Below are 22,020 nucleotides of genomic sequence, written 5' to 3' on the forward strand. Positions count from 1 at the left end.
TAAAGTCCAATGTTTGTCTGGAGGCCTTTTCCTGCCACACCCTTTGAAGCAATATACGTCTTTATAGACACACACAATACTCATGACAACACATGCCGTTCTTTTTTATGCATTCTAAATCCTAAATAATGTTAGCAGAAGTCAGCTAACAATGGAGTCAATGGTAGCTCCTCTATCCATCCAAAACAGCATAAAAAAAACCCTCCAAAAACATTGACATATTGAGCAGCTGCATGGCCTCTGAGTTAGTAAAAGTTAATTCTAGATTATAAATATTTGTCTCTCATCTGGAAAGTAGAAGGTTGTGGACATAATCTGACAAGTTGGGCAACTTTGACAACCAACTTAGACCCGGTGATGGCCAGAAAGACACGAAAAAACATTTCTTTTTAACCCTTTGTGAGGATGATGATGAATTGTTGATGTAAAGGGGAAGATATAAACATCCCATCGGTCTTTATCCCAGTGAGAGCAGACATGGTACAGTAAGTGGTTGTTTTATTATGTTTATTGTCTCTCATGAAGTACGCCATGATTAGTAGTGTTGTTGTTGTTGAAGGGGGAGTGTAAATATTACATGTTACTATGAATGTTACTCGATTACATATATACTTACAGTATGATGAAAATATGTAAATATTACATGTTATTATGAATGTTACTAGATTACATATCAACTTACAGTATGATAAAAATATGTAAATATTACATGTTATTATGAATGTTACTACATTACATATATACTTACATCATGATGAAAATATGTAAATATTACATGTTATTATGAATGTTACTAGATTACATATATACTTACAGTATGATGAACATATGTAAATATTATATGTTATTATGAATGTTACTACATTACATATATACTTACAGTATGATGAAATATGTATATATTACATGTTATTATGAATGTTACTACATTACATATACACTTACATCATGATGAAAATATGTAAATATTACATGTCATTATGAATGTTACTAGATTACATATATACTTACAGTATGATGAAAATATGTAAATATTATATGTTATTATGAATGTTACTAGATTACATATATACTTAATGTATGATGAAATATGTATATATTACATGTTATTATGAATGTTACTAAATACTACATATATACTTACAGTATGATGAAAATATGTAAATATTACATGTAATTATGAATGTTACTACATGACATATATACTTACAGTATGATGAAAAATGTAAATATGACATGTTATTATGAATGTTACTACATTATATATATACTTACAGCATGATGAAAATATGTAAATATTACATGTTATTATGAATGTTACTACATGACATATATACTTACAGTATGATGAAAATGTGTAAATATTACATGTTATTATGAATGTTACTACATGACATATATATACTTATAGTATGATAAAAATATGTAAATATGACATATCATGAATTTTACTACATTACATATATGTGGGCTCTGTACCGAGGATGTCGTTGTGGCTTGTACAGCCCTTTGAGACACTTGTGATTTAGGGCTATATAAATAAACATTGATTGATTGATTGATTGATTACAATACGAGGAAAATATCTAAATATTACATGTTATTATGAATGTTACTACTTGACATATATACTTACAGTATGATGGAAATATGTAAATATGACATGTTATTATGAATGTTACTAGATACTACACATATACTTACAGCATGATGAAAATATGTCTATATTATATGTTATCATGAATGTTACTAGATACTACATATATACTTATAGTATGATGAAAATATGTAAATATTACATATTATTATGAATGTTACTACATTACATATATACTTACAGTATGATGAAAATATGTAAAAAATTACATGTTATTATGAATGTTACCAGATACTATATCTATACTTAAAGCGTGTATATAAAACATTGATGGAGGTTTTTTTTAGAGCGCTTTATAGGCGGAATAGAGCGACTCCTATTGACTCCATTGTTAGCTGACTCTTGCTAGAGTTTCTTTACAATTTAGACTGCATACAAATGTGTTTTTATCTCACATAAGGATTGTAGACAAAATGCAATCATAACTGTGTCCATCATTACAAGTTATAATTGAATGAAAAATTAAAATGTAGTCCTGGCTGTGTGACGAGATGGTTGGTGTCTCTGCAGAAAAGGAGGATGAGGATAACAGTCTGAAGGAGGACGAGAGTAAGACCACGCCCCCCACGCCGACACTCAACCCTTGTGAAGGTGAGATGGCCGACCAAGACTTTGTTATTCTTCTTTGCAAACTGCTGAACCCAAATAAATACAGGAATATTCACAAAATATTCATAACTCAGAGTCACTAAGATAATCACACATTTAATAAAAGATAAATGAATAAATAACTTCTGAAATAAATAATTTGGCTTCACCAAGACTTGGTTTGAGACCCGGCCTAAAAGTCAAATTATTCCAGTTCCATTTTAGAGCCTTTACTTTGAAAAACTGAAGACGACACGACTGAGAAGCAGTAATAACAAATAAATAATAGCGGAGGAAATGAAGCGATGAAAGAGATGCTTTGATGGTCATGTGACTTGATTCTTGCAGGAAATGGCCCGTGTGACCAACGTTGCGTCCCAGAGGGTGGGAGGGTTCTGTGCTCCTGTTTCCCAGGATTCTCTCTCATGGCTGATGGATATTCTTGTGAAGGCAAGTATATTTTTTTCTGATATGAAGGTAGAACACCAAGACAGTCACAAGTCTGCTTTTGGACACCCTTGCTGCCAACACACCATCTTGTTGTTGTCGACACAATACTGGACTCCCTTTTTAAATATAATCGCTTTTAACAGATCTAACCACCATTTTCTCATATATATGTATATACACATATGTATGTGTATATTATGTGTATAGCGGATAGGCAATTATTTCATCCGCAACCGCATCACAAAAGTCGTCATCCACCCGAACCAACATTTTATCAAAACCACAACCGCCCGCCACCCGTTGTTATATATCTAATATAGACGATGCAAGGCATTAGTGAGGTTAGAAAGCTTTTGCCTGTTAAAGAAAGGAGACTGATCCAATGCAGCAGAGACATTCAATGCGTGCCACGCATTAATATCTCTTGGCCACGCATTAGTGGCTAAGAGATATTAATGCGTGATAATATTATTTATCATTATTATAATATTATTGTCATTTCCATTAAGAAAGTGTTGACTATTGTTGCCAATGCCCTCAGATCAAGAGTGGGTTCCTCACACTTTGTGTGCCCAATTGCAGCAAGCAGAACGATGCTTTTAAGAAGTAAAAAACAAGTTTTAGAAAGACTAGGCCTATATTTTCGTTAGGTAAAATTTTTTTTCGGAATTTCTTTCAATGAATATTAACTTGTTAACGTTATAATGCTCAAATAGGGACGAGGGCAAGGTGCACAGTGAAACAGTGAACACTTTCGCGACAAAGATGAACCTTTATTGATTGATCTGCAGCCATGACAAAATATCAGACAATCTCCATTGTCAACGACAGGCAGGAAAATAAAGAAAAACACATAGCCTATGTTGTAGGCATAGACATAGGCTCGTACGTTTTTAAGTTGAAATAAAAAATAAATAAAAAATGTGCCTCATAAGCCTTAGGCTGTCAATCACGTGCACAAACTTAAATTACACAATAACATATGTATGTCATCCCTATTTAAACAAAAATAAATTAAATAAATAATAATAATAAATTACCTGCAACTTATTGGCCAAGGCAAATAGCTGAAGGGGGGAAATCAAACCCATCAGACTGCAATTTATCATCAAACTTGAATTATAATGAAAATAGACGGTGGCGACAAACAAAGCAGGCTAAATAGCCTTACATTGTAGCCAATCGGAGACGCGCTTCTCTTGAAAGCGAGGCCAAATAATTAACACACAGTAGTATATCTCCAATAGAAAAAAACCACAATAAACAACGCAATTGCCTTAATTCCTTTGCATTGTCGTGCACCCAAACACGTAGCCATCAAAATTATTCAGCTGACCGAACTCAATATAAGTTAGACATGGGCTTATTTGGTATAGCCTAGGTAACGTAGACTAATTTGTTTAACATATCCAACCGTATATCTACTTACTTTTTTTTTTTGTTAGCACTATGCAAGAATAAAATGGCATCTACAGTGCCAGGATTCAGGCGAGAGCGCCTGGCCTCTAAAATGTGCCCTGCTGCGCTGAAGGAGCGCTCACTTGCGGCACTCAATTGTTGCTGGGACACATAGGATTCTCTTGGCAAGGTGTTGTAGTCGTGGGAATTATTGTCCTTGTTTCCCCCAAAAGGAAAGTAGATTTTCCTCTGCTGATCCGCCGAAATGGAAGTTTGTAGAGGAATAATGTACTTCATCAACAAGCACAGGTGTATCCTCCTCCCATTCTGTGAAGTCAATCCTTTTCTTTTTCGGTGATGTGCAATCAGCTCCAGAATAATTGACTGTTTCAAAGAGTGCTGCTTGTTTTTCATTTGTGGGTAACAACATTTAACTATGTATATATATTTCCGAATTGGTTCAACCGCCACCCGCCCGAATCTATTTAAAATCTATTTTTTTGTCATGTCACCCGCGGTTTATCCGCGGTTGTGTCCGCAAACCGCGCATCTCTAATATATATATATATATATATATATATATATATATATATATGTGTGTGTGTGTGTATATATATAGTTATATATGTATATATATACAGTATACATATATACATGTATATATGTGTATATGTATATATTTATATGTATATATATATATATATATATATATATATATATATATATATATGTGTGTGTGTATATGTATATATATAGTTATATATGTATATATATACAGTATACATATATACATGTATATATGTGTATATGTATATATATATATATATATATATATATGTGTGTGTGTATATGTATATATATATAGTTATATATGTATATATATACAGTATACATATATACATGTATATATGTGTATATGTATATATTTATATGTATATGTATTTATATATGTATATATATATGTATTTATATATATATACACACACATATATATATATATATGTATGTATATATACAATATGTATATGTATTTTTATAAATATATATATACAGTATATATATGTATTTATGTATATGTATATATGTTTTTTTCCTCATCCATGTTATTTTTCATGTCCGTGTCAACAAAATAATTCAGATTTTTCTAATCTAATCTAAACATCCTTCACATGTGATCAATAGGGGTGTCCCGACACAACTTGGGAGTGTTGAGTTTTGGTCGATACCAGTAAATGATAAATAAATGATAAATAGGTTATACTTGTATAGCGCTTTTCTACCTTCAAGGTACTCAAAGCGCTTTGACAGTATTTCCACATTCACACACACATTCACATACTGATGGCGGGAGCTGCCATGCAAGGCGCTACCAGCACCCATCAGGAGCAAGGGTGAAGTGTCTTGCCCAAGGACACAACGGACGTGACTAGGATGGTAGAAGGTGGGGATTGAACCCCAGTAACCAGCAACCCTCCGATTGCTGGCACAGCCACTCTACCAACTTCGCCACGCCGTCCCCAATATAATACAGTATTGCTTTGATACGATATCACCAGGAATCATACAACTTGTATCATTTAGTGTTGTGGGAATGTTAGAAAAGGTTTGATCAAGTGAAACGAGCCAAACAGAGAACAACGGTAGTTCTGAAAAACATTAACACATTTATTATTAACAGCCTGGAATGGACTTATCCTGTCTTTAAGTTGATGTGGAGTAGTATTATTATTACATATAAATATTTTTGGGTGACACCGAGTGGTTACAATAATTCATGATTCAGTAAGTTGAATGATGCGGACACGTTTGTTACTGGATAGTCTCTAATACGCCTTGGAGACTTTGTACGTGTAAGTAAGATGCAACTATAATTATTTGATACTTGTTTATGTCACCTTTTATTGTTCAATGATTAGTACCTGTGTCTAGCTTGTGTGCTAGTACGTGCTTAGCTGATGCGTAGCTGCCAGCGCCTGGTAGCTTGTAGCCTAACATGTTTACCTTTTGTAAAGGACTTTAGTACAATTGTGTGCTTGTTGGAGGACATTTAGATGTTCGGTGTCTTGGCACAGGTGAACAAAACGGTGACTTTGGTGTCATAAAGTCCATCAAATGTCTCCTGAGGCGTCAGGACTGACACTTCCTGCAGTCTGAGTCATGTTTACTTGTCCTGTTTGGCGTCCCCTCACTGAGAAGTGAATGTTTTTAACGAGCACATAGAAAGAGCACTGAGCTCTCGTTCACTCATTCATAATAATGACTCACCTCCTTCTTCGTCTTCTTCTTCTTGCCTCCCGCTTCCTCTCCACGTGCCGCAGACATCGACGAGTGCACGCGGGCACACGTCTGCCAGCTGAACGAGCGCTGCGTGAACACCGCAGGAAGTTACGTGTGCCAGAGGATGCTGACGTGTCCTCCAGGATATCACATGGACCGCCACCTGTGTCAGGGTGAGTTGGAGATGGCGTCCGTGGCTCCTTGTCCCCGCAGTGACATCACTACTTTGAACTGTCAGTCACCTGAAACAATGTTGGAGCGTTTTAACAATATAGGAGCAAAAATACATAAACAACAAGTGAGAATAAAATGCATTATTTTGTATGTAAAAATTACTAAATTGTACCACCGTACCTTAAACTACTACCCTTTACAGTTATGAAGCAAAATTGAAAATAAAATACATAAATTAGATTGAAAATAAAATGAAAAATACAATTGAATAAAATTTTATATATATATATATATACACTACCGTTCAAAAGTTTGGGGTCACATTGAAATGTCCTTATTTTTGAAGGAAAAGCACTGTACTTTTCAATGAAGATAACTTTAAACTAGTCTTAACTTTAAAGAAATACACTCTATACATTGCTAATGTGGTAAATGACTATTCTAGCTGCAAATGTCTGGTTTTTGGTGCAATATCTACATAGGTGTATAGAGGCCCATTTCCAGCAACTATCACTCCAGTGTTCTAATGGTACAATGTGTTTGCTCATTGGCTCAGAAGGCTAATTGATGATTAGAAAACCGTTGTGCAATCATGTTCACACATCTGAAAACAGTTTAGCTCGTTACAGAAGCTACAAAACTGACCTTCCTTTGAGCAGATTGAGTTTCTGGAGCATCACATTTGTGGGGTCAATTAAACGCTCAAAATGGCCAGAAAAAGAGAACTTTCATCTGAAACCCGACAGTCTATTCTTGTTCTTAGAAATGAAGGCTATTCCACAAAATTGTTTGGGTGACCCCAAACTTTTGAACGGTAGTGTATATACTGTATATATATATATATATACACACATTTTTTATTATTTAATTAAAAATGCAATAACACACACGCACACATATATATACATATATATATATATATATATATATATATATATATATATATATATATATATATATATATATATATATATATATATATATATATACACGCATTTCTATGTATATAAATGTATTATGTTTTTTTATTTGATATAGATACACATATACAGTATGTATATGTGTATGTATATGTATAGATATATATACACATATACATATATGTGTATAAATGTATTATGGTTTTTTTTACTTTATATCTATACACATATTTAATATATATTTGTTATGATTTAATTAAAAATGCACCAACATATATATATATGTATAAATATATACATATATGTATATAAATGTATTTTTAAAAATTTGATATACAGTTGATACACATACACATATATATATATTTTTTAAATTATTTAATTAAAAATGCAATAACACACACACACACACACACACACATATATATATACTGTATATACTAGGGCTGCAACAACTAATCGATTACCAAAATAGTTGGCGATTAATTTAGTCATCGATTCGTTGGAACTATGCTATGCGCGGAGGCTTTTTTTGTTGTTGTTGTTTTTTTTTGTTTTATTTATAAACTACAACATTTACAAAACAGCTGAGAAACAATAATCAAAATAAGTACAAAAACAGTACAAAACAGCGCCAGGGCGGCGGTGAGGCTACGTCTCATGAGGTGGCGTAAGCTAGCCAATGATGTGTCATGTGCAGCTCACGTGACGACGGCGTCTCCTTTGCTGGAAAAATTCGAAAAATGGCGCAGAAAAAACCCCCAGATAGTTTAGCGGAGAAACATCTTGAGGTTATTGCTTCAATGGAGAAAAGTGTACGACCTAAGTCGTCAAAAGTGTGGGAACACTTCACTTTAAAGACTTCAAAGAAGACCGTTTCCTGCAAAATGGCACGGAAGTACAACATTGCTTCTGGAGCACCTGAAGAAAAAAAATGTTGGAGCCATGGATAAAGGGAGGAACTCACAGTACGTAACTTTTTAAGTCCATAGTGGCAACAAGCATTCATGAGTTCAGCTTTTTTGTAAGTAACTTTAACGTTATGCCTTTGTTGCAACGCGGGGCTGATAATGTGTCTCCGGCACATTTGACTCCGTTTTGAGAGAGAAAACGCACGGTTACCAATTTGGAAATAAATGTAACGGACAGAAATATCTCAGGTTGGTTTCATAATGGATCAATGTAGCTGGGCCGATAAAGCTGTATAAATATATTTAGATTTGAGTGACGCTTTAGTTAGTATAACTAAACGTTATGAAGGTGCTGGCATATTTCATGCTATTATTCAGAGGCAGCCTAAAATGAATCCTTTATTATTCACAACAGAAACGTGTACAATATCTGATTCAGTTCTGATGAGTTACATTTCTGTGTTATTATTGGTGTATGCTGCACCCCCAATGTCCACAACATGGTGCCAGTATGCTGTTTTTTTTCAATAAAATACTGGAAAGGATAGAAATGTAGTTTATCTCTTTTATCCGATTATTAATCGAAGTAATAATCGACAGATTAATCGATTATGAAATTAATCGTTAGTTGCAGCCCTAATATATACATACACATTTATATGTATATAAATATATTATGTTTTTTTCTTTTATATAGATACACATATACAGTATATACAGTATGTATATGTGTATGTATATGTATAGATATATATACACATATACATATATGTATATGAATGTATTATGTTTTTTTACTTTATATCTATACACAAATGTATATATATTTGTTATGATTTAATTAAAAATGCACTAACATATATATATATATAAATATATACATTTTAGGGCTGCAACTAACGATTAATTTGATAATCGATTAATCTGTCGATTATTACTTCGATTAATCGATTAATAATCGGATAAAAGAGACAAACTACATTTCTATCCTTTCCAGTATTTTATTGAAAAAAAACCAGCATACTGGCACCATGTTGTGGACATTGGGGGTGCAGCATACACCAACAATAACACAGAAATGTAACTCATCAGAACTGAATCAGATATTGTACACGTTTCTGTTGTGAATAATAAAGGATTCATTTTAGGCTGCCTCTGAATAATAGCATGAAATATTCCAGCACCTTCATAACGTTTAGTTATACTAAAGCGTCAAATCTAAATATATTTATATAGCTTTATCGGCTACATTGATCCATTATGAAACCAACCTGAGATTTTTCTGTCCGTTACGTTTATTTCCAAATTGGTAACCGTGCGTTTTCTCTCTCAAAACGGAGTCAATTGTGCCGGAGAGACACTATTATCAGCCCCGCGTTGCAACAAAGGCATAACGTTAAAGTTACTTACAAAAGCTGAACTCATGAATGCTTGTTGCCACTGTGGACTTAAAAAGTTACGTACTGTGAGTTCCTCCCTTCATCCATGGCTCCAACATTTTTTTTCTTCAGGTGCTCCAGAAGCAATGTTGTACTTCCGTGCCATTTTGCAGGAAACGGTCTTCTTTGAAGTCTTTAAAGTGAAGTCTTCCCACACTTTTGACGACTTAGGTCGTACACTTTTCTCCATTGAAACAATAACCTCAAGATGTTTCTCCGCTAAACTATCGGTAGTGTTTTCCTGCGCCATTTTTCGAATTTTTCCAGCAAAGGAGACGCCGTCGTCACGTGAGCTGCACATGACACATCATTGGCTAGCTTACGCCACCTCATGAGACGTAGCCTCACCGCCGCCCTGGCGCTGTTTTGTACTGTTTTTGTACTTATTTTGATTATTGTTTCTCAGCTGTTTGTAAATGTTGCAGTTTATAAATAAAGGTTTATAAAACAAAAAAAAACAACAACAAAAAACAAAAAAACAAAAAAACAGCCTCCGCGCATGCGCATAGCATAGTTCCAACGAATCGATGACTAAATTAATCGCCAACTATTTTGGTAATCGATTTTAATCGATTAGTTGTTGCAGCCCTAATACATATATGTATATACATTTATTTTTTAAAATTGTATATACAGTAGATACACACACACACATACCGTATTTCCTTGAATTGGCGCAGGGAATATAGTATTCGCACGTCTAGAATTACTGCCGGGTCAAACTCGTTTCTCAAAATAATTAACGCATGCTTGGCCTTATCGCCGGTTTATTATTGAAGCCGGATCAAATTCGTTTCGCAAAATATTAATTTTATTATCGCATGTCTATCATTTTCACCGGGTCAAACTCGTTTCGCAAAATATTTAGCATATGGCGAGAACTTCCACCGGGTCAAATTCGTTACGTCACGAGTGACGCATCTGTCCTCATTTTCAAAATGGAGGAAGCTGCTTTCAGTAGTTTACAATCGCACAAAGGAAAAAAGATAAAGAGCTATTCAGTAGGATTTAAGGTCCAAGCTATTGAATACCGGTACAGTATGCTAAAGAGAACAGTAAGCAGCTATGTTTTATTAATATACCGTAGCTGCGTGTGTGAAATACTGTATAAGTCATTAAATGACTCCCGCCTCCTGGTGGTAGAGGGCGCTGCCGCGCTAGTGATCCTTCTTGCGACTTCCGGTACTGCAGAAGAAGTGAACACACGCAGCAAGAGATTATTTTTTTCCCCTTTTAACAAGGAGGATTACATACCGGTATCTAAAATAAAACAGTTTTCTAAACTGGACTTTCAATGGAAGCAGGAGGTAATAATTAAAGGAATATCTCCATCGAGACAGAGACTTTTAAAAAGGAAAAAAGAAAATAATGAAGACTTCTATAAACAAGTTATCGATGCTTTTGGTCAGAAGGAGCTGCAAATGGACTCCATTTATAAGTACAGGTAAGACCATAATAACGTTTTTTTTAATTAAATGTGCTTTTCATGATGGTATGCTTACATCACACTCAAAGCGCACGCCTAAATTTTATGGATTCCTTTTGGTAAACGCCGGAGTGAGAAGAGGTTTTAAAATAATTACCGCATGCACGGCCATCCCGCCGGTTTCCGGTAACCGCAGGAGTGACAGGAGGTTTTAAATTAATTAACGCCCCTGCGGCTATTCAAGGAAATACGGTATATATATATATATATATATATATATATATATATATATATATATATATATATATATATATATATATATATATATATATATATATATATATATATATATATATATATACACATGTATATGTATATATATGTGTTGATTTTTTATTTTATATAAATACACACACACACATATATATATATACACATGTATATGTATATATATGTATTGATTTTTTATTTTATATAAATACACACATATGTATATATGTATGTAAATGTATTTTTTTAAATTTTATATACAGTAGATACACACACACATATATATATATATACATACATGTATATGTATATATGTATTGATATTTTATTTTACATAAATATACACACATATATATATATAAATAAATAGACATGTATATGTATATATATGTATTGATTTTTTATTTTATATAAATACACACATATATATATATATGTGTATATATATATATGTGTATATATATATATAAAGTATATATATATATATATATACACACACACACACACAAACACATATACATATAATATATATATAGGCAATTCAACGGGTACTTATCTTGCGGACAACATGCGTGACACAGGCCAGTGACAATGGAGTGTACTTTCAAGTCCCTACGTGCACAGCATTCACCTATGTGACCCAATCCAAACAACCTTCCCTAGTCATGGCACAGAAAAAAAAAATTCAACCAGCACAAAAGGTACCAAGCACTTTCACATGCTCTTAATATTCAATTCTAATCATTATTAATGATATATCCATGATTATAATACGTATGTATACACATGTATAGGCTATATACATGGTTACTTTAGCCCCACCCCGGGCAAATTTTTTCAGCCCAATGTGGCCCCCAGTCAAAAAGTTTGGACACCCTCGACTTAAAATATCCGTTCCAACGACCCGACTCGTTCGCGAAAGTCACATCTTTAGTGAGCTCCACTTCTCCGAGCACTTTTGTTAGCATTCAAATGCTGAATAGCGAGTCACATGAAGTGATTATAATTGAAATTAAATGGTAAAAAGCGAGACTTGGACAACACCTCGCTCTACGTGAAGCCCTATATTTCCAAGTAGAAGCAGGTCTGAGGTGTCACCTTGCCAAGACGTCTCATTATTTCCACGCACCATCAATTTGGGCTGCACAGAGGTCATCTTCACAAAGCAGCAGGACAGGATTATTAGTCCTCCTTGTCGAGCAGAGAGAACATTTCACCAGACAACGTGATTGGACAATAACTTGTTCAACATGAGGAGATTTCATGCATCAAATATTCTCAGGAAAATCGCCTTTTTTCGTCAAATATCTTTTCAGAAGTATGTTTTATTGAGTATCAACAGTTGCAGTTCAACACTAGACATAAACACACACGTTGTTGCCCAATTGTTGTCGTGGAATATTGATTAAACCCCTCCCCTTACAACCAAATAAAACTAATTATATATATACTGTGTATATATATACATATATATATATATATATATATATATATATATATATATATATATATATATATATATATATATATATATATATATATACTAGAGATGTCCGATAATATCGGACTGCCGATATGGAAATTATTGGTATCGGTTTCAAAAGGTAAAATGTATGACTTTTTAAAACGCCGCTGTACGGAGTGGTACACGGACGTAGGGAGAAGTACAGAGCAGTTGCGTCTCCCAGTCATACTTGCCAACGCTACCGATTTTCCCGGGAGACTCCCGAATTCCAGTGCCCCTCCCGAAAATCTCCCGGGGCAACCATTCTCCGGAATTTCTCCCGGTTTCCACCCAGACAACAATATTAGGGACGTGCCTTTAAGGCACTGCCTTTGATTGCCGGCCCAATCACATAATATCTATGGCTTTTCACACACACAAGTGAATGCAAGGCATACTTGATCAACAGCCATACAGGTCACACTGAGGGTGACCGTATAAACAACTTTAACACTGTTACAAATATGCGCCACACTGTGAACCCGCACCAAACAAGAATGACAAACACATTTCGGGAGAACATCCGCACCGTAACACAACATAAGCACAACAGAACAAATACCCAGAACCCCTTGCAGCACTAACTCTTCCGGGACGCTACAATACCTGTATACACCCCCCGCTACCCCCCCCAACTCAACCCCGCCCACCTCAACCTCCTCATGCTCTCTCAGGTAGAGCATGGAGCCTATCTCAGCTACAATCGGGTGGAAGGCGAGGTACACCCTGGACAAGGTTTTGAGGCATGTTAAAAAAAAAAAAAAAAAGCACTTTGTGACTTCAATAATAAATATGGCAGTGCCACAGTGGCTTTTTTTTTTCCATAACTTGAGTTGATTTATTTTGGAAAACCTTGTTACATTGTTTAATGCATCCAGTGGGGCATCACAACAAAATTAGGCATAATAATGTGTTAATTCCACGACTGTATATATCGGTATCGGTTGATATCGGAATCGGTAATTAAGAGTTGGACTATATCGGATATCGGCAAGAAAGCCATTATCGGACATCTCTAATATATACACATCAAATTATATATATACACTGTATATATATATATATGTATATAATGTACATATTGTATATATATAGGGGGATATATGTACATAGTGTATATAATATATATATATAGTGTATAGTGTGTGTATATATGTATATAATGTATATATATATATATATATAGAGAGAGCATATATGTATATATATATAGAGAGAGTATATATGTATATATATATATATATACATATATATATATATATATATATATATATATATATATATATATATATATATATATATATATATGTATTTAGTGTGTGTATATATATAGTGTATATATGTATATAGTCCTGCATGCCTGTATGGTATGACTGCCAGGGGGATTTTATATCATAAAATCTCCTGACGAGCAGGGAAACCTGCGAAACAGGCTTGTCGGGATGACATATCCTTCGTTTTTTTCCTGACCTATAGTATATTCCGCTCTACCCCCGGTATTGAGCACTCACTGTATGACGGATAAACCACAGAAACCTCAACTATATGTATGTATGTATATATATATATGTATATAGTGTGTGGACAAGTCTTCCTTCCAACAGACTGCCAGCTCTCTTCTAGTCTCTTTGCTGCAATTACTGCAATCAACTCCAGCTGGTGTTGCTGGAAAAAGCTCGTCACACACACTCTCACACACACACACACACACACACACACACACAGTTTTGTGATTCCTCTGGGTGGCAGCAGGTAAATCCTGGGGACTCAGGTGTGACAGGACTCAAGTGTGACAGGATTCTCGAGGAAGGTTGTCTGTCAACCGATTTGAGAAAAGTGCCCAAGGAGGAAGATGAATAAATAGGAAAACCATCCTTTCAACAGCCCTGACTGGGAAGCAAAGACTCGAGGGGATGAAGACTTCAGCTGGGAGGAGCTAACTAACACGTGACCAAAAATACACATCTGCCCTGAAGCCATACTGACACCTAGTGGGGACTTGTGTCATTACGTGTGTGGGCGTGTCTAACTAAATTGGGGCCCTATGCAGAATCCCCCCGACCCCTACCCCAAACATTGCCATTTTATTTATTTTTGTTTTGTTTTTTCATTTGTCTTTTTTATTTATTTTCGAACACAAGATGATAAAACAACGATGGAAAATGTATGACTTATTATTATATTTATGATTGTGATTATTAATATTAGATTCAAGATTGTTTATTGTCATATGCACAGTTAAACAGACAGTTTGCCGTACAATGAAAATCTTACTTTGCTACTTATTATTATTAGTCGTAGTTTAGTGGTAGTAATTTTGTGTGAAACAATTTTAGACAATTTGACTCAAACTTTAATTTAATTATAATAGTAATATATGATGTAATATTGTATACACTTATTATTTGTACCAAAACAAACAATTGCAAAAACATTGTTAAATAATTAGTTTTTTTTAGTCCAAAAATAAATATTAACTGTAACTGATAATGTTTGCTAAATTATTATTCATATGCACTACATATTAACTGTAACTGATGTTTGCTAAATTATGATTCATGTTCACTAAATATTAACTGTAACTGATGTTTGCTAAATTATGATCCATGTGCACTAAATATTGACTGTAACTGATAATGTTTGCTAAATTATGATTCATATGCACTAAATATTAACTGTAACTGATAATGTTTGCTAGATTATGATTCATATGCACTAAATATTTACTGTAACTGATAATGTTTGCTAAATTATGATCCATATGCACTAAATATTAACTGTATGTGATCATGTTTGCTAAACTATAATTAATATGCACTAAATATTGACTGTAACTGATAATGTTTGCTAAATTATGATTCACCTGCACTAAATATGAACTGTAACTGATAATGCTTGTTAAACTATGATTCTTATGCACTAAATAGTACCTGTAACTGATAGTTTGCTGAATTATAATTCACCTGCACTAAATATTGACTGTAACTGATAATGTTTGATAAATTATGATTCTGATGCACTAATTATTGATTCACCTGCACTAAATATTAACTGCAACTGATAATGTTTGATAAGTTGTGATTCATATGCATTAAATATTAACTGTAACTGACAATGTTTGCTAAATTATGATTCACCTGCACTAAATATTAACTGTAACTGATAATGTTTGCTCAATTATGATTCTCATGCACTAAATATTAACTGTAACTGATAATGTTTGCTAAATTATTAATCATATGCACTAAATATTGACTGTAATGGATAATGTTTGCTAAATTATGATTCTTATGCACTAAATATTAACTGTAACTGATAATGTTTGCTAAATTATGATTGTCATGCACTAAATATTAACTGTAACTGATAATGTTTGCTAAATTATGAATCATATGCACTAAATATTAACTGTAACTGATAATGTTTGCTAACATATGATTCTCATGCACTAAATATTGACTGTAACTTATGTTTGCTAAATTATTAGCCATGCACTAAATATTAACTGTAACTGATAATGTTTGCTAAAATATGATTCTCATGCACTAAATATTGATTGTAACTGATAATGTTTGCTCAATTATGATTCATGTGCACTAAATATTAACTGTAATTGATGTTTGCTAAATTATGATTCTTATTCACTAAATATTGACTGTAATTGATGTTTGCTAAATTATGATTCATATGCATTAAATATTAACTGTAACTGACAATGTTTGCTAAATTATGATTCACCTGCACTAAATATTAACTGTAACTGATAATGTTTGCTCAATTATGATTCTCATGCACTAAATATTAACTGTAACTGATAATGTTTGCTAAATTATTAATCATATGCACTAAATATTGACTGTAATGGATAATGTTTGCTAAATTATGATTCTTATGCACTAAATATTAACTGTAACTGATAATGTTTGCTAAATTATTATTGTCATGCACTAAATATTAACTGTAACTGATAATGTTTGCTAAATTATGAATCATATGCACTAAATATTAACTGTAACTGATAATGTTTGCTAACATATGATTCTCATGCACTAAATATTGACTGTAACTTATGTTTGCTAAATTATTAGTCATGCACTAAATATTAACTGTAACTGATAATGTTTGCTAAAATATGATTCTCAGGCACTAAATATTGATTGTAACTGATAGTTTGCTAAATTATGATTCATGTGCACTAAATATTAACTGTAATTGATGTTTGCTAAATTATGATTCTTATTCACTAAATATTGACTGTAATTGATGTTTGCTAAATTATGATTCATGTGCACTAAATATGAACTGTAACTGATAATGTTTGCTAAATTATGATTCATTTGCACTAAACATTGACAGTAACTGATAATGTTTGCTACATGATGATAAATGTGTGTTTGCAGATATTGACGAGTGCAAAGATGGCAGCCATGACTGCAGGAGCGAGGCCGAGTGTGTCAACACCGAAGGCTCGTTCACCTGCAAACTCAAAGCTCGCTGTTCGCTTGGCTTCCAACGGGACTCCCACAACAACTGTATAGGTACGGTACAACAAACAAATTACTTTTATTAGTTCTAATGAAGGAACAAATTACAGTAATTAGACAATGAGATCTGAGCATGTACTTTTACTGCCACCTAGTGTCTGCTTTTAAATATGTCTGCTATACAGCAAGAAAAACATCAATATATACAGTGAATATGTGTTTTATGTTGTAAATAAGTACATAAATACTGTAAACATGTGTTATATGTTGTAAATAAGTACATACATACTGTAAACATGTGTTATGTATTGTATATAAGTACGTACATACAGTAAATGTGTTATATGTTGTATATAAGTACATTATATACAGTAAATATATATTGTATATATGTACATATATACAGTAAATATGTGTTATATATTGTATATAAGTACATATATACAGTAAATATGTGTTATATATTGTGTAGAGGTACATATATACAGTAAACATGTGTTATATATTGTATATAAGTAGATACAGTATATACAGTAAATATGTGTTATATGTTGTATATAAGTACATATATGCAGTAGATATGTTATATATTGTACAAAGGTACACATATACAGTAAATATGTGTTATGTATTGTATATAAGTGCATATATACAGTAAATATGTGTAATATATTGTATATAAGTACACATATACAGTAAATGTGTTATATATCGTATATAAGTACATATATACAGTAAATATATGTTATATAATATATATAAGTACATACATACAGTAAATATGTGTTGTGCACATATTGACATAGGTGTTATATATTGTATATAAATACAAATATTCAGTAAACATGTGTTATATATTGTATATAAGTACATTATATACAGTAAATGTGTTGTGTATAAGTGCATATATACAGTAAATATGTGTAATATATTGTATATAAGTCAATATACACAGTAAACGTGTTATATATTGTATATAAGTACATATATACAGTAAATATGTGTTATATATTGTATATAAGTATATATAAACACTAAATACATGTTATATGTTGTATATAAGTACATATATACAGTAAATATGTGTTATATATTGTATATAAGTACATATAAACACTAACTATGTGTTATATATTGTTTATAAGTACATATATACAGTAAATATGTGTGTTGTTGTGCAGACAGTGACGAGTGTGACAGGAGGCCGTGTGCTTCAGGCTTCACGTGCGTCAACACGGTGGGTTCCTACTCGTGTGTCAGGAAGATGATCTGCACTCGAGGATATCACAGCAGTCCCGATGGAAGCGGCTGTATCGGTGAGACTGATATTTGTGCACCAAACATAGCGTAACAGTTGTAATCGTGGCTACCAGTACCATCATTTTATGACATAATTACTCTGATAATTACTTTTACTGCCGTGTATTTTAATTACAGTTGGTACTTGAAAAACTCATATTGTGTAAAAGTGTTGCCATTTGAAATGAATTAAAATCCCACTGCTTCTCCATCAAACACACCATCAGCAGCTTCTCCATATTTTCATAGACAAATGTTCGGATATTATTTTAAAGTTATTGGCTGACTCATTCTGCCTTAGTGTGGTGCAGACTAGCGGTGCTACGCTCCAACTGTGTCACCAAGCTAGCTAGCTACACACACCGTCATCTTTTTGATGATTTCTTTCTTTAATTCCACGAATATCGTCCACTTCTTCTCCTTCTCAGCCTTGTCCTTCACACTCACTTTCTTCACAAGCAAGCATGGAAAAACAAAGTTATGTTCGTCTCTAGCTAGACGCTAATGCTAGCTGTAAGCTAATGTAAGATAATGTTTTATTTTAATACTTTAACCTTATGTCTGTGAATAATGTTTTAATTTAATAATTTTACCTTGTCTTTGTGAATAATGTTTTAATTTAATAATTTAACCTTGTCTTTGTGAATGTTTTAATTTAATAATTTTAACATTATGTATGTTAATAATGTTTTAATTTAATAATGTAACCTTATGTCTGTTAATAATGTTTTAATTCAATAATTTAACCTTATGTCGGTTAATAATGTTTTAATTTAATAGTTTCAAGTTCATCATTTTGCAACGAAGTCTGCTGAAAATTATGGAAAGTGCCACTCTACATAGCAACTAAGGCCGTGGTCGAAGTTGGCATTGCCACAAAACACATTTTAAGATATTCAACGCTCTACTGCCATCTGCCGGTACAACCGCCCAATTTGTCACGTTTCATGTGTCAGGTAAACCGCAATGAATGAGTATGAGTTCCTTTCCTACTGTTTTTGTTGTAAGATGCAAATGTTTTATCACTCACATAATCTTTGGATGAAGTCACTTATTATGAAGTTATTATTATTGTCATTATAATTATCACATTTATTATTGTTATTGACTAGTAATATTATCAGTTATCAATATTATGATTATGATCAAAAATGACATTATTATCAATGTTATTATTGATATTAATAATGATTGTATCATTATCACAGTTATATTTATTAATAATAATGGTATAATTATTATGATCCCAGTTAATAATATTGATGTAACCATTATTACTGTAATCAAAGTGTGTGTGTGTGTGTTGCAGACGTGAACGAGTGTGAGAGTGGAGCACATCGATGTGGAGAAGGTCAGCTGTGTCACAACATGGCTGGCTCGTATCGCTGTGAATGTCCGACAGGTTATCAGTACGACTCCTTCAGACGCACCTGTACAGGTGTGTTGTGTACATCCACCACATGTAGACACACACACACACACACACACACACACACACACACACACACACACACACACACACACACACACACACACACACACACACACACACTTACACTTACACTTACACGGAGTGTTTTACAATTTCCCATCATGCATTGCAGGGAATTTAAATGAGTGTAATTTTGAATTATGTGTTGTGCCTGGACATTTTTTAGAATACCCACAAGATTTAGTGACAGGTTGTGTTATGTGTGACCATGTGTTGACTTTCTGTGTTAGTTTTTTTGCCCCGTGAGTATAAACGTTGTTTGGATTGTTGCTCATATATTAATTTCATGCTCATAGATTATTATTGTTATTTTCTAGCTTTGGCCGCCCACATCTCTTGTGAGATAAAAAAGTATTTATCGGAAAGCGACGGAAGAATATTTGAGTCATAACGTTGTGGAGATTGTTACAGAGGTATAGTTCTCCTGTGGTGAAGGTAACGATCCTTCAGCAGGTCCACACACACACACAAACTGTGTACTTCCTCCATTTAGTCAAGTTGAATGTCTAAAGGATCCCATCTCGACCACCTTTATTTGTTGTACTTCCTGCATTTAGTCAAGTTGAATGTCTAAAGGATCCCATCTCGACCACCTTTATTTGTTGTACTTCCCCCATTTAGTCAAGTTTAATGTCTAAACAATCCCATTTGACCGCTTTTATTTGTTGTACTTCCAGCATTTAGTCAAGTTGAATTTCTAAACGATCCCATCTCTGCCGCTTTATTTGTTGTACTTCCTCCATTTAGTCAAGATGAATGTCTAAACGATCCCATCTTGACCGCCTTTATTTGTTGTACTTCCTCTATTTAGTCAAGTTGAATGTCTAAACAATCCCATTTGACCGCTTTTATTTGTTGTACTTCCTCCATTTAGTCAAGTTGAATTTCAAAACGATCCCATCTCGACCGCTTTTATTTGTTGTACTTCCAGCATTTAGTCAAGTTGAATTTCTAGACGATCCCATTTAGGACGCCTTTATTTGTTGTACTTCCTCCGTTTAGTCAAGTTGAATGTCTAAACTATGTGTCCCTAAACTTTTTGACTCGGGAGCCGCATTTGGTTAAAAAATCGTTGTAGCCCAAATAAGGGCCCCTAGTATTATCGTTTTAGCCCAAAGACGGGCTCCTCGTCATATCGATGTAGCCCAGCTAAGGGCCCCTAGTATTATCGTTGTAGCCCAGCTAAGAGACCCTAGTATTATCGTTGTAGTCCAGCTAAGGGCCCTTAGTATTATCGTCGTAGCCCAAATAAGGGCCCCTAGTATTAATGTTGTAGCCCAGCTAAGGGCCCCTAGTATGATCATTGTAGCCCAAATAAGGCCCCCTGGTATTATTGTTGTAGCCCAGCCAAGGGCCCCTAGTTTTAGCATTGTAGCCCAGCCAAGGGCCCCAAGTGTTATTGTGTAGCCCAAATAAGGGTCCCTAGTATTATTGTTGCAGCCCAAATAAGGGCCCCTACTATTCCTTGTCTCCAAAATGAAAGTGTTAATTAGAAAGTGCAGGACTTTATTGTGTAATGAGTGTAGAGTTAAACATGATAGTTGTATTATATTCATTAAGGACTGTTTCGTTCAAGGATGTTGTCAGGGAATATTTTCACAATAAGATTGAACACAAGACAACACAAAACAGTACAGTACAATACCACGCAACACAAGACAACACAGTACAGTACAATATAACACAAGACAACACAGTACAGTACAACACAAGACAACACAGTACAATATA

General features: G+C 33.6%; 1 protein-coding gene and 1 long non-coding RNA gene across 2 annotated transcripts in view; one reads left to right on the forward strand and one right to left on the reverse strand.

Annotated features, from left to right (window-relative positions):
- fbln2 (fibulin 2) overlaps positions 1 to 22,020 on the forward strand; it is an 82,045-nt gene that overhangs the window by 49,453 nt on the left and 10,572 nt on the right. Inside the window, exons 7-12 of the mRNA XM_062052743.1 lie at positions 2,168 to 2,248; positions 2,594 to 2,695; positions 6,412 to 6,543; positions 17,415 to 17,552; positions 18,680 to 18,814; positions 20,107 to 20,235. Of these exons, the coding sequence (XP_061908727.1) occupies positions 2,168 to 2,248; positions 2,594 to 2,695; positions 6,412 to 6,543; positions 17,415 to 17,552; positions 18,680 to 18,814; positions 20,107 to 20,235 (717 nt within the window). The remainder of the gene's footprint in view (positions 1 to 2,167; positions 2,249 to 2,593; positions 2,696 to 6,411; positions 6,544 to 17,414; positions 17,553 to 18,679; positions 18,815 to 20,106; positions 20,236 to 22,020) is intronic.
- The window catches only part of LOC133653458 (uncharacterized), a 44,793-nt gene that overhangs the window by 7,555 nt on the left and 15,218 nt on the right, over positions 1 to 22,020 (reverse strand). Inside the window, exon 3 of the long non-coding RNA XR_009826723.1 lies at positions 6,359 to 6,612. This is a non-coding gene — a long non-coding RNA (uncharacterized LOC133653458). The remainder of the gene's footprint in view (positions 1 to 6,358; positions 6,613 to 22,020) is intronic.

The sequence above is a fragment of the Entelurus aequoreus genome, linkage group LG07 (assembly GCF_033978785.1).
Source record: "Entelurus aequoreus isolate RoL-2023_Sb linkage group LG07, RoL_Eaeq_v1.1, whole genome shotgun sequence".
Taxonomy (NCBI): domain Eukaryota; kingdom Metazoa; phylum Chordata; class Actinopteri; order Syngnathiformes; family Syngnathidae; genus Entelurus; species Entelurus aequoreus.